At 46.8% G+C, this 25,896-nt stretch overlaps 1 protein-coding gene across 1 annotated transcript in view; it reads left to right on the top strand.

Annotated features, from left to right (window-relative positions):
• Csmd1 (CUB and Sushi multiple domains 1) overlaps positions 1 to 25,896 on the top strand; it is a 1,338,703-nt gene that overhangs the window by 1,059,555 nt on the left and 253,252 nt on the right. Inside the window, exons 24-25 of the mRNA XM_071609340.1 lie at positions 20,999 to 21,190; positions 21,625 to 21,751. Of these exons, the coding sequence (XP_071465441.1) occupies positions 20,999 to 21,190; positions 21,625 to 21,751 (319 nt within the window). The remainder of the gene's footprint in view (positions 1 to 20,998; positions 21,191 to 21,624; positions 21,752 to 25,896) is intronic.

The following is a 25,896-nucleotide window of genomic DNA, read 5'->3' on the forward strand; positions in this document are numbered from 1 at the left end:
GGCTTACTCTATCAGGGCGCTGGGTAGTGGACCTGCGTCCTCTGTGCATGGCGTCAGGCACCGTCTCAGGGGACAGCAGCTGTCACTTAGAGGGAACTTACACTGTGGTTCTGTGCACCGATCTCATTACTAGAACATGACCACAGACCCAGAGGCATCTTTTGCGTCCATTAAAGCAGTTACCAGCTTAATTCTTGGTTCTACAGTATTCATTAGCATGTCCCACCCAGTCACAGCCTCTGCAGGAGCAGAGGTGGTGTTATTTAACAGTAAAGCCTGTAGGTAGAGGTCAGGCCTGAACGTATACAAGCAGGAAAGCCAGGAAGTGCTTCACTCATCGGATGCTTAGTAAAAATGGGTTGAATGGACAAAATATTTTTGGTAAAAGAAAGTGATGGGTAAAGGAAGCAATTCACTTCATCAAGCTCCATAGGCTTCCAAAGCCTTGTTCTGTTCCTGAAAGATTCTGTAGTGTGCAGTGTGAGAAGGCAGCAGAGCCCTGGTCCAGGGGCCAGGTTGCTGCTTGCTGCAGAAGCTGTGTCTGACCTCATTCCTGTCAGCAATCCCCGGAGCATTGGGGTTGGACTGAGAGGCCTAGAGGTGTGGGGGCAGCAATGTCAGCTCCGTCCTGACTCCAACCTCTCTGGTCCTATGTTACACATGTGCCCATGGGGCCTGACCTGGAAGCCCATGTATGATCTGGCTAACAAGATGCCCCCCACTGTTCTGAAAATAGGAAGGACCAGGCTTGTTGGATTAGAAGGTGGTCATTTTGGACCTGTTAAAGATGCTAACTGGCTCCTGGATGCTTTGAAATGGTACTCCATGGGAGTGTGTGATGTAGCCAACCTGAAGCATGTACAGATTGAAGAGAGCTAGAGGGACACCTGGTAAACCCCACCATGGTGTGTATAGCCAAGTGCCCACTCACTAGCATGTCCCATCCAGTCACAGCCTCTGCAGGAGCAGAGGTGGTGTTATTTGGCATTGACAGCTGATTCTGAACAAACTGTCACATTCTGTGCACGAGAAAATTAAAGCCCAGAGCTATGGGCTTAAGCAGCTGTCATCCTGATTTCGTTATTATGCTGATAGAGATAAAATGGCACCAACATTAAATACTCAAATTAATTAGAATGAGCCTTTGAGTGTGCAGAGAACCTCAGGGCCAATGAAGAAATACTAAGCATGGTCACCTTTGAACTTCAAAACAGGCCAGAAATATTGTGTGAATGAAACATGCATAGGCACTGTATGATAAATTACTAAAATTCTGCATAAAGACAGGAATAGGTATGTTAGATTCTACAGACAAGGTCCTTGAGGTCATGGGTGAATAATTATTCACATAATGGGATGGTGTCCTTGAAAGGTTGATGTAATCTTCTTTAGATGTCAACCTTGCACCCCTCTCTGCCCTATTAGGTTAGTAGTCACAGCAAATTTCTGATACAGATGCCTCTGATGAGCTCCCCCGAATGCAAACAGGATTTAAGTAACTTTTAAAAACTGGACATCAGGAATCTTATACCAGTTAATTAGCAGTCCTCAAAGGAAAGTTCTACAATCTAATTTCATAAATGATAGAGACAAGTCTTCTAGACACCCTTGGAAGTAACATGTAAGCATTTCTGTTTTGAATTAAAATAGCCCAGTTTTGGTTTGGATAGGAGGTGTCCCCCAAAGCTCGTGTGTGAGACAACCTAGGGTTATTCAGAAATGAAATGATTGATGATGAGAGGTGTGGCCTCATCAGTGGATGCAGGCACTGAATGATTAGCTGGGTGGTGATTGACAGGTGGGGAGTGGCTAGATCATTGGTGGCATGCATTTGGAGTTCATAGTTTACCTGGTGAGTGGAATTCTCAATCTGCTTCCTGGTTGCCTTGTCCTGAGATGCTTTCCTTCTCCAAGCCCTTCTGCCATCATGTTCTCCTCACTCTCCTCAAGCCGAGAGCAGTAGAATCTACCCACCATGAACCATACCTCTGAGACCATGAGCCAAAATGAACCTTTCTTCCTTGAAGTTATGTTTGTCAGGACTTTGATCACAGGGACAGAAAGGTTTACTGAAACTACAATTGATACCTAGAAGTGGGAACATTGCTGGGACTAACCTGACCAGGTGGTTCAGAAGTGTTTGGAGCTTTTTGGAATTTGTGGGAGGGATTTTGAAAAGTTTAGAGATGGAAGCTGGAAAAGCTTTAGCATGTTGTAAGTGGAGGTTAGTGTGTGATTCAGGTGGGATCTCAGAAGACCAGAATGCCAACAGGACCATGGACAGTAAAGACTGGGCTCATGAGGTTCCAGATGAAAAAGAGGCTCTACTAGAAATTGGACCAGAGGCTGTTACTGTTATGTTATGGCAAAGAAGTTGTCTGTATTTTGTCCATGTCCTGAGACTTTGTGTGAGGCTGGATTTAAAGGAGATGTACTAATTGTTCTGGAGGAGGAAGTTTTAGACACAGCATTCAGGTAATGGGACGAATCCTGCTGACAGCTTTTAACCAAGTTCACTGTGGTAATCAGAAGCAGAAAGAAAGCAAAAAGATTTTTTAAAAACTTGCAGTTTTTGTCATGGTGACATGCCTTTGGGTTTGTATTTGTTCCTGGTCCTGGCTGTCATTTCCTGAGCTGCTTTCCCATGCCAAATCCTTTCACCATAATGTTCTGCCTCACCTTGGGCCCGGAGCTATGGTGCCAGCCATCTATGTACTGAACCTCTGAAACCCTGAACCAAAATAAACTTTTCTTCCTCTATGTTGTTCTTTCTGGGACTTTTGATCACAGCAATGAAAATACTGACTTAAGGCATTTTATTTGAAGAATAGCATTCATCTCCCTTATGGATTTTATAGTGAATTATATTACAGAAAATCTTGCCAAAGCACCTTTTTATCCAAGGGTTTTAAAAGTTGTTTATAGCTGTGCTGTGAACCCATGGAAAAAATGGAATGGGTTCAGAAGGATGAGAAAATAAGCAGCCTGAACATGAACCCACACCAACACTCACAGGTTTTATTTTATTTCCATACAGAATACAGTTGCGATATGCGTGCCATGCTGTGGAGCATCTCAGGGAGCTGTGGCTTCTGGGTGTGGATTTTAGATGAGGTCGGTAGAGCAGGGTTGCTCTTGGATGGCCACCACTGCAGCTCGAACACTGTTGGGAAAGCCGTAACAAGCTCTGCTTTCTCCCCACATCTGCTGGCAGGTGACTTTCCAAAGCTGTTTTAGATAGGAGGGAGCTCTACAGGGACCTGGTGTCTCTGCCTCGAAAGCCTCCATGACCTTGGGCCTAAAGCAGTACACAGCTGCCACAGGTGCCGGCCTGATGCCATCTCCCCTGGGGCTGGTCTTCTCCCGGCTGTGGACAGAACTGTGTGCTGCCTATGGCCCTCAGCTCCTCCATGCTGCTCCAAGTCCCCACCGGGGCCCCTCCTGGGTAGGTCATGCCTGCTTCGTCCTCTCTGGACAGCAGAGCACTGCTCCCCACTGGAGGCCAGCTCCCATTCCAAGAGTCCTGATGCCTGAGGTGTACTCGGGGACCTCCTGTGACTAGCTCAGATCAGTCAATGGATGGTGGGACCTTCTCTGTACCTGCTCCAGGACATTCGCTGCCCCTGCCGTATTCAGTTGATAAGAAGCAAGTTGCAGACGCTGTCTGCACTTCAGGACAGAAGGGCTCTATAGATACAGGGCATGGCCACCAGGAGCACCTCTGGGGTGACTCTGGTGTCTTCTTTCACCCTTGACTTTACAGGAACTGTGTTATTTTGATTCTTCTTCAGGTAATTCCATAAAAGCATAAAGGCAGTGTGTGCACACACTCACACACTTTGCAGATGTGCATTTCTATAAAAGCAAAATGTACAATATGATTGCTTACATGTAATTTTGTTTTTTTAATTTTTAGGAGCAGTTTCCATTGACAATTATGAAACTATTTGCAAATGAAACAGGTTGTAAAGTTGCATTCTGTATTGTCATAGTCACAATGTTACATAGTTACAACTTGGAAATCTTCCCAAAGAATCAGTCTGGCTGTGGCTCTGGTATCCCTTGCAGGGCCCCTCCTCTGCTGTCTTTCACCCTACCTCAGGTCCCACTTGGAGGGATTTTGGGGGTGCCCTGGGGGACAGTGAGTGAGTTCCAGGCAAGCCCTGCTCCCTGTCACTTCCAGAGAGAGATAGGTAGGACTTAGATAAGGAAGGTCACATAGCAGGGCAGCAGCAGAGCTGGGTTCACATTCCAGTTAGGGTGTCCCAAGAGGTCCACACCGGTACATTTGTTAGGTAAAAACAGGTACCACGTCATGGCCACTGTCACAAATACCTAAATGTATGTGGAGTTTAGATCAGTGCCTCACATTATGTGATTATTTACCACTTGTGTTAAGAGTCTTTGTGACTATAACGAGATACCTGAGCTAATTGACGTATGCAGAACAAAGGTTAATTTGGGCTCATGGTTTTGGAGATTTCAGTCCATAGTTGGTTGGGCACATTTTTGGACCTGTGTGAAGGCAGCAGGTCATGGTGGGAATCATGTGGCAGAGCAAGGCCACTTGGTTGGTGGCAGACCTGAGAGAAAATATCAGGGCCTCCAGTCTCCCTCAAGTGCATGGCCCCATGGAGCTGAAGCCCTCAGGAGGCCCCACCTGTAAAGTTTCGGCCACCTCCCAACAGCACCAAGCTGAGGACCCCGCTCTCCCCTCACTGGCCTCCAGCGACTCAGGAGCCACAGCAAGGCAGCAGCACATCTGCAGTCGCTTCCTCCTTGGTCTGAGGTCAGACTGAAAGGCCCACTGGTCTTCAACCAAGTGTCCCTTTTTATTCAGGACACAGCACGTGCCTCTCGGCCTCCAGTTTAATTCAAGGTATTTTCTCTCACGTTCTTTGTTGATAATTCGGATGTGAAATGACAGTGTTTTCTTTGGTTCTTGTGACCATTCCACTGACTTCACTCAAACCTCATCCCATGTAAGTGTTTTGCATTTGCTCTTGCTCAGATCTGATAGGACCATGAATATAATAACTACATTTCAGGATGCTCGGACACCTAGCCTGCTATGCTAGGAAATGTGGATTGGAGAGAAATGAACCTAAAATGACAATTTCTATGGACCTAGAGAAAAGGAATTGATTTCGTGCCTTGTATTGGAAGAAGGAATCTCATGATAGTCCACTCAGGATATGGAGAAGGTTATAACCACAGACAGGATTTGAAAAGCTATCCTGTTTGGGAATCCAACGTGCGGGCATGCCAATTTTGTCAGGTGGACAATTCATGAACGAGATCCAGGTCAGATGAACTCAGAAGAGGAAACAGGGGTGCTTTGGGCAGCAGGAAGCTATGCTGGGGCCCAGCAAATACAGCCTTGGAGTGGGAAGGTCATGGACAGAGCACTGAAGAGTCAGAGCCGGTGTCTATGGGACTTAGGACTCAGGAAGACTTTCAAATCAGAGACTCAGACACAGAAAGGAGAGACCAAGGACAAAACCTGAGAGCAGGGAACATGAGTGGCTTGGATTTGTCACGCGTCTCAAGGAAAGGGCTGAGCTGGCAGCAGGAGGCTTTCTGAGAGTCCAGAGAGCGCCCCAGGTCCGCCTCTAGTACAGGGCAGGCGTGGGTCCAGAAGGCAGGGTCCCTGATGCTGGCGCTGCCTCAGGAGCGCTGCACTGGGGTGAGGACCAGAATCACCAGCCGCCCAGTTAGAGGTCGGGTCATAGTGAGTTTCCTGGCAGAGGAACCGTATGGTGGCCTATGGGAGGGGACAAGAGGGAGGCAGGACCCAGGGCTGGAGGTACGCACACGAGGTTTGCACCTGGCATGGTTTGCTTGGAAGAGAAACCAACAGAAAACTTCTAACACTTAAATCTGACAAAGTTCCTTTTGTTCATATCTAAAATGTATCTCCATATGCTCAGATATTTAGGCCTATTTCCCCAAAATGAGTTGAGTGTCTCCAAGGAATCATCTCCAGGTTGGATTCCTTTGAGTTGGGGAACAACCGTGGACAGGATTCTCTCATGGAGAGTTATAAAGTTTGATATGGTGATACTCAGCTGTAAGGAAAAATGTGTAAAAAGAGCAACAGGCTGATTTCTAACAGTACTCAAACTGATGTTTTAGGGAAGGATTGTGTAATAAAATAAAAATTGTGTGCGGAAAACTCACTGTTACTCTTGGAAACGTGGTGACATCCTTAGAACTTCAGTCTCAGCCTTCAGACATTCTGGTTGTTAGTGAAGATCTTCCTGGTTGATACGTCCCGGCATAGCCATCACTTTTATAAACATGCACCTTTTTCTGAGAATTCAGGACATGGAATTTTTATTCTGCTCCTATCAGAAAACAAAAGTCTATAAAATATTGTCTTGTATCATGCTTCCTCAAAAGAATGACTTCCAGTGGAAATATCACACAGGCAATTTGAATGTGGTGGAAATGCAACCCGGGGAACCTCCCGGGAAACAGCTCCACGTGTATCTGAAACGGGAGGGGGGCCATTTTATGAAGGGAAAAGGTGCCAGAGGTCCAGACACGCCTCGTGCCACACAAACTACCACCCACACAGCTGTGTGCCAGGCTGCCTGTGTCTGTGTGTGCTTAGATAAACATCAAAACGTGTGCTTGGCAATTGCAAAACACATTACAAAACACGGTGACCATGGCTGACGCCTCTGAGAGGGGCCTCAGCCTGACTGCCACGCTCCCCCTCGGACGGGAGGGGCTGCCCCCACCCAGGACGTGGATGGCCATCCCTGCCTCAGAGGGAGGGAGGTGCAGGTGCTCTCACGACCTGTGAGGGAGGGAAAGCGGCAGGAGGAGAATCCAAGGTGGTTTAGTGAACATCAGGAGGCAAAGTAGAGGTGGAGATGGGCACACGGCCCAGTGTCCTGCCCGCGGAGGGCATGCTTGTGGCCTTGGCTGACTCATGTCAGGCACACCAGGACAGGTGGACAGTGCAGCCTACAGTGCTGCACAGAACCCCAGGAGGCCACAACCTGTCTGACTCTGACTGCCCCCCAGGGCGGGAGGGGCCCTGGGCCAGCACAGAGCCCAGCATGCTGCAGAAGGGCCCGGAAGCCCAGCCCCCAAGCCCTCCGCATTTCCGTGATTTTCCAGGCAAAGATTACAACTTGGTGAGACGTGAAATGAAGGCCTGAAGACAAAGGCCCCTCATGCAGTGGTGGCCAGCTGCGGAGGAGGCGTGATGCAGGCTCCCTTTGCTCCAGGTGACAAAAAGAAGCATTGAACGTTTTATTCACTGACATATCGAGTTTACAGAGGTCCTTTCTGGGAAGGTAAAAGCCTCGGAGACCAGGACACCCTGTCAGAAAGGAAACATGGGGTCACAGGTCACCAGGCTTGGATTTTTCTTACCTGTCATGGCATCCTTAATAAGGACATGAAAAGAAAGAGTCACAAAATCTATTCAGAGTCAGAATTGTTTCTTACTCTCCTCCATGAGTTCTGACATAAGTACATTTATTTAAGGGCTATTTTTGGGCTTCTACATCATCTTGAAGTGACTTTTTTCCTAAGTAAACATTTTTGAAAGCAATGATAAAAAAAAATAATTCTGACTGCCAAAATCTAACATGAGGCCCTGAGACCGAGGGACAGGGAACAAGCATTGCAGCCCCCAGAGACACTGAACTGCAATCTGCCTGGAGTCGGAGGTGGTACAAATAGCACCGTTCAGCAGTGAGTGCCGAGGACCCCTCCCCCCAGGTACCTGTCACAGCCCATGGGCAGGTGCCAGGGCAGGATTCCCTCCCTGGCCCCTGGAGACCGGCAGCCTCCTGCCCCAGGCACAGCCAGCAGCTCCTCCTGCCACGCCCAGCTCCCCAGGCTGTGAGTAAGAACTGCTGTGGATACCTTTCATCCTGAACGCAGTGATGCTGAAAATCAAGGCATATTTCAACTTAAAGGAATTTCAGGATTTCTTATAATGATTCCAAGAGCATTGACCTTGTATCTCCTGGTGCCTTGGCTTAGGAAGGGCTTGGGTGTGGACCTAGACAGGAGAGGGGGGGCTGAGCTGGCCCCAGTGTTCCTGCCTTGGTGACTGTGACGTGTGCATGTGGAAATGGGGAAGGGTAGATTTTCAAAGGTAAAATTAAAGAGCGGTAAGAGTTTACTGTTGGTAAGTTGGATTTTGACCCGGTATTTGGTGTGAATCTTGTTTTGGCATAGATCATGGATTGCAGAAGGTAATGATGTTGAAGGTGCTCCCCCTGAGGTACTGACAGGAAGATCATGGGTAGAAGTGAAAATATCACTTCAGGGCTCAGCAGTGAATCATTTGAGAATGAAAACAGGAATACATCTTGGCACTGGGGCTTGGGTTCCGGCTGAGGGTGGAAAGCTCAGAGCTGTCAAGTTCCTCAGGAAAAACAGAGAACTTTTAAGGAATCGCAGAACTTCCTGAGTCAAGGTTTGTCATTAGCTAATAAGAAATCTCTCTCCTTTATTAAAAATTAGAAAATGATTCTGTACACAAATTGGACAGGAAAGTTCCTCTGTGCAAGTTGGAAACTTTGGATGAAGAGAAGTGGCTGTGGTCTGGCCCGTTGTGTGGGTCAGTGTCAGGAGACCTGACCTCTCTAGAGGCCAGGTGTGTGTGTGTGTGTGTGGTCCCTATTGCTTTGATTAATTGATTGGAACCCTGCCCACTGTGTAGCTTGGACAATGAAACATGAATTGAAAAACTAAATCAATGAAATTCCAGAGGCAGTGATTTTTGCGCACAGAATGACTGTCTCTAGTGGAAACTTCTAGAAATGCTAATATGCTTTAGGGTGAAATAAGACCTCTATGAAGCGGGCCTGTTGAGGAGAAAAAATTATTTGTCTGTTCTCTTGCACAATATAATAATCGAAGGAAATGCTAAGAAATTGTTCATTCATAGATAGTATTTCTGTGGTAATTTGAATGTTTGATCGTTGAACTGATAATTGAAAAATAAACAACATATTTCCAAACTTAAAGGAATACTATGATTCTAATAGGAAACGCCAATAAGAAAATCATTCACCAAGAAGTGAAGGAAAAGTGTTGCCCCTTTTGAACACCCACACTGTTATCTAGGTCACTGGCTGTTGAAAACTGACGGGCTTGTTGTCCACTCGGTTTTTATCCTCAAACTTAACTCACCATGACCAGAGGTACTACTCTGCCCTTCTAGAGCTGAATAGTTCTGAAATGAACTTCGTTTAATGTAAAGTCATACATGAAAATGTCCTTTTAATATGTACATGTGGCACCCAGCAGTTCCACATCAGCGCATACCCAGCTGATGGGTTTTCCTCTCTGGAAAATTAACGTAGAGAAATAAGAAACTGCATAGGTTCCTTTCTAGTTTGCAAGTAATATTATTTAATCCATTCTCAAATTTCCCTAACATCACATTTTCAGTGTAACTTTTAATTTTTATACACCTATATATCTTCATTGATATATAAATAACACACACACACACACACACACACACACACACACACACACCCTGGGGATCAAACCCAGGGCCTTTTGGATGCTAGGCAAATTCTCGACTATGAAGCTTCCCATGTAGCTCTGAATGTTATTTTTTATTCCTTCCAAAATTTTTAAAATCAGGAAGTATTAAAATTTGAAGGACATACTTTTACTTTCATGATACTAAAAGCCAGCACAGATTTCTCCCTATGTGGAAAGATAATGAATTTTGTTTTAAAAACACTTTGAAACATTAGGTGCTTGATATTTTGGTTGAGTCAAAGGCATTCATAAACTCATGGTCTGGAGTTAAAATGAGCACAAATTAGACATAGTGACATGGACATGTCTCGTGGTTTCTGTAAGTGCTGGACTTACTGTGCAGCACAGGTCTCACCTTGAGCCCCTGCTCAGGCAGGCCGCCCTCTGTGTGGGGTGATGAGCTACCAGCCTGGGGAAGCAGGGAAGGGTAGAAACAAAGTCACCAGTCCTCGTGTGTTCACGCTGGATGAAGCATGCTCAGAAGGAAGAGCTAGGGCAGAGCAGGAATGTCCAGAGGGGTGGAGCCTGACCTTGCAGGACAGGGTGACTTGGATCCATGAGCAACACTACAGCCCAGGAAGACAGCCTGGGTGCAAAGGCATCGTGGGCCCCAGTACCCTTAGGAGACTGGCTGGAGCGAGACTTCACCTTGGGTACCTTGGGGTCCCTGCCAGGACACCTCAGGGGGCGACGGCTGCAGGCTCCAGGTGAGCTGAAGAAAGTTTGATGAATCAGGTGGAGCTTTGCAAGTTGGAGGGGGACACTGTGAGAAAGTGCCAGGGTGGCTGGCGCTGGTTCCACGGGCACAGCCATTCCAGAGAGCCGGTGTCTCGACAGGAGCAGGAGAGTAGAGCTGGCCCCTTGGGGAGGAGCCGGCACTCACGGGCTTGCTTGGCTTATTGAGGTTGTGGTTACCTATTTTGTTCTGGTTGGGGTTTGAGGACTGCACACTCCATGATGTTTTCATGCTGAAACCTCAAGTCTCGGTGTGAAAATGCACAAGGCCAAGCGCTTCCCAGAGCAGGTGTGAAAATGCACAAGGCCAAGTGCTTCCCAGTGCAGGTGTGAAAATGCACAAGGCCAAGTGCTTCCCAGAGCAGGTGTGAAAATGCACAAGGCCAAGTGCTTCCCAGAGCAGGTGTGAAAATGCACAAGGCCAAGCGCTTCCCAGAGCAGGTGTGAAAATGCACAAGGCCAAGCACTTCCCAGAGCGGCAGTGTGAGGCTGCAGGGCTGTGGTCAAGCCAGGTGGCCCCTGTTGGAGTGCCAGGGAAGCAGGCCCTATGAGACGATGGCACCTTCCAGTCCCTGTTAGGCTGAGGACGGCGCTCATGCGGCAGGACCTTTGAAAGGAGGAGACGCTCAGAAGAGGAACAGCAAGCGTACTTGTGAAGGCTGGGCTGCCCGGCAGTGGTGCAGCTCTTTGAAACTGACGACCATCATGCTCCAGGGCTCCAGGACCTGCCTTCTCCCACTGGGTGGGCATCCCTTTGTGCCTGTTAGTTGTAGAACAGTAAAAGTAGCAACATATGAATCACAAGAGCAGCGACAAATTCCACATGGCTGAGGTCCCGTGTAGTCCTGCAGACTTTATTTACGAAGAGCTCAAGATGTTTTCATAAATCTTTTCCTTTTCCTTATAAGCACCTCTACAGTGTGGGGGAAGGGAGATATAACGTGACCATTCACACTTAACTCCTGGAAAACGAGCAGAACAGGATTGGCCGTGCCAAGACTGGGCCAGAGGGGTTCTGGAAAGGGCTCTGCTGTCCGGTTTCTCCTCCTCTGTCCCTCCCCGGCCCACAGCCCTCTCTGATCATTGTGTCCTCAGCCTCTCTCAGATTGGGCCATCCCACCCCTCTGTCACTCTCCTGCTCTCTCGGGGTCTTGAACACTGTCCAGGAGAGGCTTTGCCAATCTCTCGGAAGACTTTTTGGCAAGAAGTAGGAGCATAAATGAAGAGAGGAAAGATTAGCAGGTAATCGTGCAGCAGCGGTCAGTTACAGGCTCTGGCCACTGACTATACCAGGAGTTGTCTCCCGAGACTTCAGGTGAGAAGGAGCAGATTTGGGTAAATTTACATGGAAATAGTTGGCATGTCTAGGTTTGTTATGTTTCATAATCCAAAGCTGAAAACTTTCTGGGGAAATGAAAGTTTAAATTAGCTTCTAAATGATCAAGGATGAAGTCCCTCCTTGGGACCTCTAAAAATGATGATTAGTCATATTACATTTTTTGGCTAATCATATGGATCTGCCTCAGTAGATGGGAAGAGAAGTGGTAAGATCTCTTACAGTTTGTTGGCACCTGTCTTCTGGACCCAAGGAGGACTTGGGGAGCTCTGGGAGGAAGTTCTCCTAGGACTGGGAGGGGAGGTCCACTTCAAAGAAGCCTGGCTGGGTGGACTTGTTCCCCATCCAGCGCCTGCCGCCACCCGTCCTCCACCCCCCACCCCCTGCGCTCTGCAGTTTGGTCTTTGCCCCTGTGTGGGGTCTGCACGGTCTGTGCTTATGGTGCCTCTCAGCCTCAGGCCCTCCAAGGAGTTAGAACCCCGCTGGGCTCCGGCCACTGACCCACTGTGCCAGAACCCTCCAGCCAGGCCTACACAGAGTCCTTGATTCTACCCATTTTCTCAGCTCAGACAGAACTGCCCAGTGCCTCCAGATGGCATCTGTGGGTCCCATAAGGCCTGGACAGTCAACTCTGCTTCCTAAGTCAGTGGTGGACACTCAAACCCTGGGGTGAAAATAGCAGATTAGTCAGCTGTTTCTGTATTGATCTAAAAATATTTTAAAAGTAGCTGTCAGTTTGGATATTCTCTTCAAAAAAGAAACAAATATGAATGTAAGCATCACTGAGTTTTAGACCAAAGAAACTGAAGTTATATGCTAAGGAATCTGTACTACTTAGAAGTGATTGTTCTAAAAACACCTCATCTGATGTGTTGCTAAATTTCCTCCTCCATTTCCTCCACCATTTGTATTTGATAAATTTAATTTTCCTTAAGCAATATAGTAAAACACACACAAAAACAAATCGTATTCTGAGACTGTTTGAATATTCTTACATTTAAAAGTAATTATATATCAGGAGACAGAGGCAGGAGGATCGCAAGTTCAAAGCCAGCCTCAGAAAAAGCAAGGTGCTAAGCAACTCAGTGAGACCCTGTCTCTAAATAAAATACAAAACAGGGCTGGGGATATGGATCAGTGGTCAAGTGCCCTGAATTCAATCATCAGTACCCCCCAAAATAATAATAATAATAATAATAATAATAATAATAATAATAATATTCAATTTCGCAGAAATATTCATGATTAAACAATTCATTATTGAAAGTATTTATCAGTATTTAAAATATAAAACTGTATTACAATTCGAATGCATTCTATTTTGGTGCTGGAGACACATTGGCTGAATAATTTTTCACTGGCCACCTTTTCTGTTGGCTCTCTATAGATTGGTATTTGATTTATCAAGCTATTGAACTCTATATTCAATCTAGCTTTAAATTCTGTCTCACTTTTATATCAAATCATATTAAATTATTTAAGTGTATATTATAAAAGTTTTCATTTGTACTTGGCCATGAGGACTATATAGGACTAGTTCCTATAATGAGACACTTTAGAATCAGTGCCAGTTAGTCAGAGGATTGGAAAAGTCAAGGCATTTTAAGAAATAGTTTCAGAGTTTAAAACAAAAACTTGTTGAATTTCATATTTTTAGACATGTTATTTCTATATAAAAAAAACAACAAATTATAAAAAGAGACCCTTACAGGGCAAGTGGCTGCTTTAGTTATTACCTGCAGGTAACAGGAATAAAACTGAAGATAAATCACACAAGGTCTGTGAGACAAGGTGGTCTGACTTCCTGGTGCTGCTTCTGGGTCTCCCTGTGTGTTCATGAATGTGTCTGTGTGTTTTGTGTTTGTGAAGCTGAAGAGACCAGCTGCCATCACCCGTGCCCGTGCCATTTCCCGCCAGCCATGCGCCCCTTGGAGAGCACAGGTGGCTCATTTAGAAGCAGCCATATCTCATGGTGCGTGGCTGCCTGTACATGGGCTGCCTGTGCTTGCATCCTGTGGCCACCACCTCCTCAAGGAACAGCCATGTGACTCCAGCTAGTGCATCCTCCCTTGTGGCCACTCATCCTTAGGTACTCAGTGATGCCGTGGTGACACCCCTCCTTAGACTCTCTGAGCCCTGGAGGGAGACAGAGCTGTGCATTGCAAGATCCTCTGTGTTCAGTGTGCGTTGATTAGCAGACAATGCCCCTTCATAGGCAGCCTGATAGTGCTAGAAGTCAGCTCCATCCTCCTGGACACGCACTGAGCTATTAACTTTGCACCTAGCAAAATGTCTGAGGCAGAGTCGGGGCTTTGTGAATCTGTGTTGGCTAAGGGGTCTCATCAGTGAGTCAGTGCACATCAGGGAACAGGATGTGCCAGATAGGTGTTCCCAAGCAGAGGACTAGACTCTCTCTCTTTCTCCCCACCCCTTCCCTCCCTCTCTCCCTCCCTCCCTGCCTCCCTCCCTCCCTCCCTTCTTCCTTCTCCCTCCTTCACTTTAACATCCATAAATACATTGGGCCAGGTCTGGGGATGTAACTCAATGGTAGAGCAATTGCCTAGCATGCATGAGGCCCTGGGTTCTGTCCCTGATCCACTGTCCACACCACCACCCCCAACGCACACATCAATATGTTGGGGGAAAAAAAATCAAGAAATTATACTTGCAAATATACCTCATCAATGAAAATGAAGTATTATTAGACCAAGCTGCTTTGTATAATTTAGTGCCTTCATCAGGCGGAAGTCACACTTAGGACAATAATATTAAAACCTCACCTTTGCCTGGGAGTAGCAATTGTCCCCATGACCATCTTGCTTGTTGGAATGTGTGAGATGCGCCCCGTTGGACGTGTTGAGGGCGGTGCCAGGCCAGCTCAGCACCAACAGACTCCTGCAGGCTGCTGCTGTGTGACGGTCACTCATGGCGGCTCCTAGAAGCTCCTGCTCAGAACACAGAAGTGTCCGAGGGACCTCTCACCCTGTGTCCTGCTTCTGTGTGCCACGGCCTGCCACAGGATGCGTCGGTAACTGGGAAGAAACAGAAAGGAAAAGGTGGCTGTGAAGGCCCGGTGACCAGTGCGTCCCCTGAGCTGTGTGCCGCGTCCATCTGGCCACCCTGTGGTTATAGCCCACTGCTCTTCCTCCCTGTTGTGCTCTGTGAGGGCTGACGTCCTCGCCTTCTGCATCCAAAAACGTCCCAGGCACTTTTAAGTGATTTCGTAGAAGAAGTCTTCCGTGAAGGCTCACGTTGCTCCAGGACTGGACGGCCTGTGGGGAGAGACTGCAGATCCCCAGGCCCTCGGCGCTGACCTCTGTCCTACCTCGTCCACACACACAGGGCACAGCGCCCGCACTGCTCCTCAGGGCCGCCCACCCCTCACCAGCGAGCTCTGCCGCATTTATCCCACTCCACGCCCCCGGCCAGTGCATCCACCCTTCCCAGTCCCCTACCCTGTTGGCCCCTTCGCACCCTGACCTGCTGCACTGGTCAAGGAGCCTCAGGGTAGGTGGCCGCTCATCTTGCTCTTCCCAGGAACATGCTGCACCTTTCACCCAGGGCCTTCCTGTGGGCTTCTCTGTCCCCAGGGCGCCCACTGGCTGGGTGTGACTGGCAGATGCCTGACGCCTGGGCAAATGTCCTCTCTTCTCTGAAGCTTAACCACGGCTCAGGACTTCTTCTCCTGCCTCTCAACTGCGCACAGACCTTTAGTCTAGCATTCACCCAACGGTTGAACCAGTGTTTCTTTTCCTGGTGAGATAGTGGACGACAGGCCCCTGCACAATCCAGCTGCTCTCAGTCCCCAGCTCAGAACTGGCAAGAACCTGTCTTGAGAAGGAACCCTGTGCTGACCCTAAGTTCTAGCACAGAGCAAGATAGTTCCAGAAAACCATACTCACCGGCTGGGTGTAGCTGGAGAATCACGTGGAAGGAGATAACTCCCGTCCTTCCATTTCCATGCCCACCATGTGAATGTCTGACCCCAACTCACTCTGAGTTCCCCACCTGAGTTTCAAATGTCCTCAACACAGAAGGTCGGAGGGTCATGTCACCAACCAGTAAGAAGGTGAGTCATCCAGATTCCTTCCTGGTGACTTGTCAGAGCTGACAGGACTTCACAAGTGCAGAGAACACTAGGGCAGGTTTGGTTTGAATTTGTAGGACAAATTTAGAATTGTGAAATATTTCAGGTCACACCCCTGGAATCCTTAGCTGTGACTGCTTTGCTTCATGATTTGTTAGCAAGTTGCTCGATGAAAAGAGCAAAATAGGTCCAGAAAATCCAATCTTGGGTTGTCTGACTCCCATTCTGGACTTGGACAGAGTTTTGATGTCTCTCCCTGAGGCTCAGAGGTTCACATTCTGTTTAAATGTCTTCAATATCCTCTTCACTATTATTTTTGGAAAATTTGGAGGCTCTTTTCATGGGGGACCCCTCACATAAATATAAAGTAACAGCTTGATAATAAAACTTAACATGTGGGAGGAATGGAGTGAATTAAATAGAAGAAGGGGTGAACAAATCAATTTGAAACCAACAGCAACTATAAAGAATGACATAGATATATATCTAAATGGTTTAAAAACTAAACACACACACACACACACCCTAGATTTCATTCTTAAGTAACAGGCTATGTTTTAAAATGTGGGTCCATTAAGCACTTCAGGAAGTTCAGCGTTAATTAACTTTTCTTCTCAATTGAGTCACAGAGATTAGTTTAAGCAAGGATGCAGCCTTAGCCTCCCTTTCTTTCCAGGTGACTGCAAATAAATACAGTTAATAAAATGAGGGCATTTGTCAGCCTATTCTTTTTACTGCATGTATGTGTGAAAACACTCTCCTTATTTTTGCACATGACAGCCTTTCTTAGATTACTAAGAGATTTTTTTTTCCCTAAGAAAGAACATTATCCAAATGGGAATATTTTGTAAACGTGTGAGGTGGTGGCTCTCTGCAGACACCTGAAGGTGTCAGTGCTGGGGACCAGGCCTCAGAGCACGTAGTGGAAGCTGTTCTTCTCCAACCATGATTTCCCAGCTTGCCTGGCAGAAGACCCTTCTGTGGTATTCGTCAGGGTTCTCTAGAGGGACAGAATCAACAGGAGGTATGATTATAGAAAGGGGATTTATTAGATTGGCTTACACGACGAGAAGCTGGACAGTCCACAGTGGCCAGCTGCAGGCTGGAGAGCTGGAGGAACCAGGAGCTTGCAGTCCAAGAGGCTGAAGCCACAGAACAAGAGGGATCAATGGTGCTGCCCCTGCCCAAGGCCAAGGGTTTCTGGGAGCTCCCTGAGAGTCACTGGCAGAGTCCACTTTGGAAGAGTGAAGGAAGGAGTCTGATGTCCTCAGTTGACCATGGCAGCGATCAAGAACCCATTCAAGAAGAACGGAGCTTGCATCTGCTGCTGCTCCCTTGTTCTTCTCTTATTGCATCCAAGCCTCTAACCCCCCAGACAGTGCCGCCCACACTTGGGGAGGGTCTCCACTTCAGTTTACTGTCCCACATGCCGATCATTCCTAGACACCCCTCACTGACACACCCAGAAGCTCTTCAGCATCTCTTAATCCGGTCAAGTGGACAATTCAGTTGAACCTTTACACCAGTGCTGCAACCCAGGCTGGACCTGCCTGTCCTCAGGGCTCAGCAGGGCAGGGAAGTGGACTGCGTGGGGAGCAGCTCTCCACCCCTCCACACAGGTCCCTGGGAGGATGAGAGCTGGTCCAGCACCTAAGGCTAGCCGTCTGGGATAACTGCAGTGACTGTCCCACGAGAAGTCACAGGAGTAAGTCTAAAGGAGGCTCAGAGCTCATGACTGCAGAAGGCGTGCAGCAGACATTCCCATCGGCCTGAGGCTTGCATCTTGTTTTGATGAGCACTTTTGGTTCACAGTAACTTTGCTGCATTTATGACCGACGAAGAAATCACTGGAAAACAGAGAGACCTGGAATCGCTAAATAGCCACACTTTGAATGTAACTCTTAATAATGTTTTCACACAAACTCCTTGATTTTTTTTTTTTAAGTTGCTGTGGCTTAACAAAATGCAGAACCCGTTTCTGTGGCCTGCATTCTTGCAGGCTGGTGGCTTCAAGGTGGAGTATGCTGCTCTCTGGATTTGTAAAGATATTATTAGTCTTTGGCAGTCGGATGACTGATCATTGAAGTCTTTTAAATTCACTTTCCATGGGAAATCTCCCGAGGGATAGTTTTGTAGATTTAAATACTATATATATTTTTAAAAACTTGAGACCTAAAAATAAACCATAGCAAAGTTCCCTAAAAAGATGTAGAATCTATAACACAGAGTGCTACATTGACATTTCAGAATTCTGCTATTGTACATCAATTTGAATCATTTTATCAGTATTTAAAAGCAGCGCTGAAGTTTTTAGTAGGTCGTGGTTCAACATTGCCTGTAAACCCAGCAAGAGAAGCTCGATTGGAATGAACTCAGTGTAGTTTGGGGGAGACACCGTTCACTAGGGCTGTGTTCCCAAAGCCCTGGGCACAGTCAGGGTTCAGGGTGAGACTGCCCTCTTGGCCAGCTCAGAGTCTACCCGCTGGAAGCAAGGAGTGCCATGCCAGCCCTTGGGTCCCCAGAGCCCTTCCTCCAGCTCTTCCAAACACTGACACGGGGCTCCCAGTGCTTCCTCCAGGGGGTGTGCAGGATTTCTCCTGTGTCAGAGTGAGATCATTAACTGTGAGAAGGTGTGAGCCAGAAGCTGACTTGAGTTGGTGGACTGCTTCCACCTCCCGACAGGGGTAGCTTTAGGGGTTGTTTTGTACAGGACACTGGGGAGGCCTGCAGGCATTTAGGAACCAAGTGTGGAGCTTCCTGTATGATAATGCGTTCCATCATGCTGCAGCTTCCTAAGTGACCTTTTGAAGAAACAATAAAAGCTTCAGAAGAAGCCAGGTACAGCCGCGATGAAGAGTAATTGTGCCCCATAAACACAGCTTCCCTTGGCGGTGTGACAGGATGTGGTGTAAAAATCAAGTTTCGAGATCGGGTGATAGAAAAGACAATAAAACAGATAATTCTCCAGAAAGTTCAACCCACATAAAGTCTCTTAGACATTTTTATTGACACGTCTTTATTTGTTGACTTGTTTGTTTTTTGATATTTCTTTCCTCCTTGATCCAAATAAAGTTCTTAGACAAGTTTTGGGGGCAGAGGAAATGCTGCTTCAAGCTAATCTTAGATTGAGTATATTTCTAGATTTTAGAACTTTGATAATGTAAAGGACACGCTCTCTCAACCTAGGGAGGTGCGTATTCTGAGTAACACTGTGAGCACTGACATCTATAAATGATCTCTAGAGCTCATGGCTATAAATTACTGAGATAGTTCATGAGGCTCCCAGGAAAGTCACTGTCATTATCAACACAGGCAAACGTCTCCTGCAAAGAAAGTAAGAGTCTCCTCTGTGCATCAGACACGTAAGTCATTGTCAAAATGAATGTCTGCTTCTTTGGGCAGTCTCTTCATCCTGTGTGTGTGTGTGTGTGTGTGTGTGTGTGTGTGTGTGTGTGTGAGCACTTAGCCTGTAAGCATTAGATGGACCTGCAAAGCAGCATGGGGTTGTCACCTTCACATGGACGGTCACCGTATTCATACCCTGGCACACTGGTAGTAGACACTGCACTCTGGGGTTGTTGTTTGCATAACTGGATTTTTTTGGCTCATGGATATTCAGAATCTTGGGTTCCGCTGGCATTTGGTGCCTAACTGGAGTCAGAGATGGTGGAGCATTTCAGTACCATTTTTGCTGTCAGGACAGAACCCTCCTGCAGTGTGGCAGGTGGAAGTCACCACCTCCAGGGCTGCGGTCCCAGGCCTGGGCGGAACTGCCTCCTAAAGCCCAGTTCAGATGCCATCCTTGCCAAGCCCCCAGGTCATGTAAAAAGACACAAAAGAAGCCCCAGCCAAGTGCTCCACAGGCCATTGGAACCCTGGGTGCTCAGTGGATTTGGTCGCAGGTGACACAAGAGTTCAGTGTTTCCCTCAAACAGCCAAATATCTGCCAGTCCCTGAAGCCAGGTGGGACTGGGACCCTCTCTCTGTTCCTGCCTCCCTCGGGGCCATGTGAAGCACCCTTGCTTTACACCTGGTCAGTGCACTCTTCTGCTCTCCCACTCTGGACATCCAGACTTTTAACGTTTCCATCTCTTATGTCTTATCATCTGTTGCAAAGATAATAACATTGTAGTTGGCAAAGAAGGAAACTTCTCAGCAACCCCATGTACATTCCCACAGGTGTACTCTCTTCCCTATACGAAGTCACAAAACCCAATCTTTTAAAAAAAAAAGTTGTTTTTTTGTGTGTGTATTTGTAGATGGATAGCATACCTTTATTTTATTTATTTATTTTTATGTGGTGCTAAAGATGGAACCCAGTGCCTCACACATGCTGCTACTGAGCCACAGCTCCAACCCACAAAACCCAATCTTGATTGGAGACCACCTGGGTATAACTATATTGCAAGTTTCAGGGAATATTTTCCTCAGTGGATGGTATCTATCTCAAAATGCAAACCGGAGAGGCCAACTGGCAGAGAAATCACATATTTATTTCATAATTCAATTGTTTTTGAGAAAAGGAAAATTAGGTAGAAATAGAAGTACACAGAACATGTGACCCTCAAGCTTCCGACTCTATATAAGCATTAAAATTCATATCATAACGTGAAGAGAAACGTTACTGTAAGACTGTCTTCACAGATGGCCCTAAGTGTCGGCCACATGAGGCCACCTGCACAGGGGAGCCTCCCTTTCTGTCCTCCATTGCTTTGACAACTGAGTTTTCCAACTCCACTATGATTCACTTCTGCGTCTTTGTCTGGCCAAGTTTCTCAGGAGCCTCATGGCATGGGGACATGGCAGGTGGAGACTCAGGAGTCCCTGGCTTTTGTGGTCAGGATCCATTTATAACCCCCTGAAGACGGAGGCCTGAGAGTGTGGAGGAGGTTAGCAGGAAGGTGGGAGGCTGCGATTTGGGCTGGTGCAGGCACCAGCTGCGTGAACCCTGGGGGTACAGACAGAGGCGCATCCTTCTCAGAGATGGAGTTGTGACAGCCAGGGATGTGGGGAATGCCAGGTTCCTGACTCCGAGGAGGCCTGGGGAGTGCGGTGTGCTGACCACAGGTGTGGGTGGACAGGTGGTCAGCGTGGGAGCACACGTCCTGGGGAGCACCGAGGCAGCCAACCCCCAGCTCTGAGGAGTGGTTCACAGAGACCTCCTGAGACCCGAGTCCCTCTCCTCACGACCACACCCTCTTCCTCTTCTTGCTGCACCCCAGGGAGCCCTCGGGCAGTGCTTGTTCCTCCTTTAACCTAAGGGGGTGTGCACTTGACCTTGAGTACGTTCGCTCTTCCCTCTCTCTGCACAGGTTTTGACCTAGTGAAGTGTGAGGACCCGGGCATCCCTAACTATGGCTACAGGATCCGGGATGAAGGCCACTTCACGGACACCGTGGTCCTGTTCAGCTGCAACCCAGGCTATGCCATGCATGGCAGCAGCACCCTGACCTGCCTGAGTGGGGACCGCAGGGTGTGGGACAGACCAGTGCCTTCCTGCGTAGGTGAGTCGGGAAGCAGGTGAGGCCTCCGCCAGGTGAGGAGAGGTGGAGAGTGTTGCTGCGGGTGGCTTGGCCACCATTCTGCAGAGACAAGGATTCACCCCCCTGCAGCGTGTGCGTACTCCTGAGATGGGCAGGTGCCTGTGCGTGCTCCAGTTTGAAAGGCATTTCCCGGCCACTCTGTGGAGACAGTGTGCACAGAGTTGTGGGAATGACCACATGGTGTGCTGCTGTTTTACACACGCACCTTAATGACCTGTAGGACCAAGACTTTGTATCAAGGAAAGGGCTGGGGGTGTGGGAGAAAGGATGGAGCTGTTGGTGCACTTCTTCATGTATGTAACTCAGAGGTGATTTTTCATTCAGGGTTTTGTTCATCAATGAGCTCAACAGAAAGGGCAGCCCCTGGAGTGACTCCCCATGTCTGTGTCTTACAGCTGAGTGTGGAGGTCGGATCCCCGCTGCCACGTCAGGACGGATACTGTCCCCCGGCTACCCAGCACCTTATGACAATAACCTGCACTGCACCTGGGTCATAGAGGCCGACCCCGGGAGGACCATCAGGTAAGTGCTGCGACTTGGCCTCAGGGATTTGAGGACAGAGGAGAGAGAACAGCACGCTGAGTCCACGGAAGGAGGAAAATGGAAGGCTGTGCCCTGGGATCACACGCACGTCTCTGCTGCTCCTTTGAGATCATGTGTGAAGCCATGTGATACTGTTATCACTGGTGACAGTGACAGAAACAAGGTGAAGTCAGTATCTCATCAATGAGCTGAGAGGCGTGGTCGTCATTCCCTATCAGTGGGTGGTTGTGCAGCTCAGATCTGGGTGGGCTCAGCAGGACCAGTTCCCATGGCCTTCTCCGGAACCTGGCCTCCTCTGGCCTCCTGGGAAGACCAGAGCACGCCTGCCAGTGCCCTTCCTGCAGCGTCCAGTCCTGTGGAGGGCCCTCAGCAGCAGGGAATGAAAGTTTCAGCTTCTGCTTGCTGCCCTCTGCTGATGTGCGGTCACCAAAGCCAGCCTCAGGGACCAGACAGGACTCAAGGCGCACAGAAGGGCTCCCCGTCCCTTGATGGGAAGAGAAACAAATGATCTGATCAAAAAAGGGGGCGCCACAGAGGTGTGAGGGAGGCCTGGCCATTTGCAGTGGAACAAGGTATTTGAGGTAGATCAGGAAGGCACTGGAACATCCCAGAGTCACGCCAAAAAAGACTATCACTAACACAGAAAATAGTGCAAATATTCAAACAGAGCGTTCTGTTTCAGTTGGCAGTTCAAAGTGTTGGGATGATTTTCTTAAACCAACAAGAAGCAGTGTTTTAAAGTAGGTGCTCCCTGTTCCAGTAGGCAGTTGGCGATAAATAAGAGCATATAGCAAAAGGGCAACTTTAAAACACGTTCTTTAATCACAGTTCTCCACAGAGAGCAGGACACAGCCTTCCACAACTCTCCTCTTTCATCCAAGTTGCTTGTGAATCTCAGTAAAAGTTAGTTTCCCAAACCCCTGGACTCCAGCAGGCCTCTCCCTGAGCCCTGGGTCTTGGCACCTGCCCCCAGGCCACTGCGCCCAGTGAAGACGCACTGGGTCTGTCTGAATCCGTCTTGACCCAGGTCAGCGCAAGCCAGTCAGAGGACAGAGCCAGGGTGCAGGGCTGCAGGGCCCATGACCTAGGATGAACCAGGGATGCTGTCCCTGTCCATAGACGGCGCCCTGTTCCGTTAAACTTGTCATTCTGCAGCTTTATAATGTGACGAAATGGGAAAAGGTATAGGGGACTCAGCCTTGTTCTCTGAGGCTTTCTTCTGGCACTAGCTCCTCTGAAACCGTGTGTCTTACTGTCCACTTGGTCACGTTGCCACCACATAAGGGGAGCAAGAAAAAGAACTCAAAGCATTTGAAAAATGCACATATATTATTTTGTAATAGCTCATTTAAAAACTAATGTGTCCTTATTCAAGATAAATGGTTAATTAAATAATTATCAAAGTATTGGGGCAATACCAAGATGTATTTGAGTAACAAAATTTTGGATTCTGCATTTTTCATGAAAATCAATACGATCACTCTCTATTGAAAGAAATAAAATTAAATGTTAGTTATTTCTTCATTTTTTTAGTTTTATTATTTGTTTTTATTTATTTATATTTACTTGCTTTTTAGTTCTGCATGACAGTAGAAGTATTTTGGCATAGTATACTTACATGGAGTACAACTTTTTCTAATTAGGATCCTATTCTAGGGGCTGTACGTGATGCTGAGTTACTCTGGTTGTGTTTTCAGTGCAAGGCTGGAAAGTTACGACCATTTCGTTCTATGTCCCTCTTATTCCCCTCCCCTCCCTTTGTTGCAGCCAGGTTTCCATCCAGCATTAAGAGTGTCATGAGGGTCCTCCAGGCTGAACATGTGAGCTCTGTTGATCCACTTTAAAAGCACAAGGGAGTTCTTGATTTCCCAGCCCTCTGCTGCAGGATACGTAGTCTTTTTTTTCACCGTGCCACATGGTGCCACATGGACATTCCGCAGCCCTGATCTGAGGATCTTTGTAGGTCTGGCTTATAAACAGTTGCTAAGTTGCTTTCTCTTGTGACTGACGACTTACAGACTCACGATGAACAAATGCCCTTGTCTGCCAATACCTGATGCGATCCGTATAGCAGCTGCACAAGCAGGACTTTGATTGGTCCTTTTGTTTTTTATTTCTAATTATTTCCACTTTTGTTTACGTTATTTTATTTGTTGTTTTTAGATACACATGACCGTAGGGTGCATTTTGACTTATCATACATACATGGGTGCAACCCATTACGATTTTGTTCTTGTGGTTGAACACAATGTGGAGTTTCACTGATCATGTATCCATATGTGAGCATAAGAAGGTCATGTCTGATTCATTCCACTGTCTTTCCTATTCCCATCCCCTCTCCCTTCCCTTCATTTCCCTGTGTCTAATCGAATGAACTTCTATGCTTCCCCTCCTGCTATGGGTTACATCCATATATTGGAGAGAACATTTGGCCTTTGGTTTTTTGGAACTGGCTTATTTCACTTAGCATGATGTTCTTCAGTTCCATCCATTTACTGGCAAATGCCATAATTTCATTCTTCTGTAAGGTTAAGTAATATTCCATGTATGTATGGAATGTATATACCACATTTTCTTTATCCATTTGCATGGTGGTACACACCTATAATCCTAGCATCTCAAGAGGCTGGCCCAGGAGGATCAAAGCCAGGCGTTCAAAGCCAGCCTCAGCAACTTAGTGAGGCACTAAGCAACTCAGCGAGACCCTATCTCTAAATAAAATAGGAAAAAAAAATAAGGGCTGGATTTTGGCTCAATGGTTAAGCACCCTGGATTCAATTTTCAATTCCAAAAAATATTAATTAAAAACTAAAAAACTAAATATAAAATTTCAACATTTAACTCCTGTATACTTTGAATGATATAAAAATAATTCTACAGGTTTTGATTTTGAAAAAGTTGTAGAAAACATCTATGATTAATGAAAAGACTTCCTGTAAGCAGACTCTGTTTTCGTCCAGGAAGATTTCAATGGTCACTTTCCTGCAGTTTTCCTTGTGAACTATTTCCCTAGAATTAGAACAGAGCACTGCTGACCTCTGAATGCAGACACTTTTACTCTGCAGGTCCATCTAAAGCTCCCAGGCAGACTGGGACTGGGGCTCATTGGCAGAGCACTCGCCTAGCACGTGTTGGGCACTGAGTTTGGTCCATAGCACTGCATAAAAATAAATGAATAAAACAAAGGTATTGTGTCCATCTGCAAATAAAAAGATATATTTTAAAAACTCCCTTGGCACGAGAATAAGAAAGAGGAGGGAATCACTAAGGAATAGATAGAAGGAACAAACATGCACAATTCCTCCAACAAGCTGAGCCTGCTGTTCACCACTCAGCACCACAGGAAAGAGTCACTTCACACAGCACCGTGTGCTGCAAGAGTTCTCTTCTCATCTGTATCATTCACATTTGGATGTACCTGTTATCAAATCTATGAACTTACCTGTCCAACTTGAGGCAGGAACCTCTTCCTAATAAGGGAGTTAAGAGAGCAGCGTCAGTGTTTATAATTAATTTACTCAGTCGCTGGTCAACTCCATCTGCACGACATTCCAGTGGTTGAGTCACTGTTAGTTAAGAAAATGTGTCCAACGTTTAGTATGGAGGTTTGGAAGGCAACATGATTAAAGGCACAAGATGCACCAATTTTAGGCTTAAAATTATACTGATACTCACACTTCTTACTATACTGATACTAACCACACTTATTGCATAGGTAACACAGCCACATTACCTCCAATTTTTTTATTTGAAAATGAGGAATATATAAGTTATATGAACCTGACTCCAAGATAAACAGACTTTATCATTATACATTTATACTAATATTTAAAATTGTAAATATATTTTATTCTCAAGGAATGTTTAAATAACATTAAAGAATGAAAAAGGGCTGCTTTTAGTTCTCTAGGCCCATTCTTACAGGCCTGCTTTGATGTCATTGAGGCCCAGAGCAACTTCTGAACATACATTTCTTGGCTTTTTATTTAAAAAAAATAGAAAACCCCATGATAGTTATTGGTTATGTGGGTCATGTTTCAAATTTTAACATAAATGCTATAAAGCAGTTACCTATGGAAAAAGTAGCTGAAAGTCTAACAACAAGGTATGGCAGTAACTTGAGT

This window comes from Marmota flaviventris, chromosome 3 (genome assembly GCF_047511675.1).
Source record: "Marmota flaviventris isolate mMarFla1 chromosome 3, mMarFla1.hap1, whole genome shotgun sequence".
Classification (NCBI taxonomy): domain Eukaryota; kingdom Metazoa; phylum Chordata; class Mammalia; order Rodentia; family Sciuridae; genus Marmota; species Marmota flaviventris.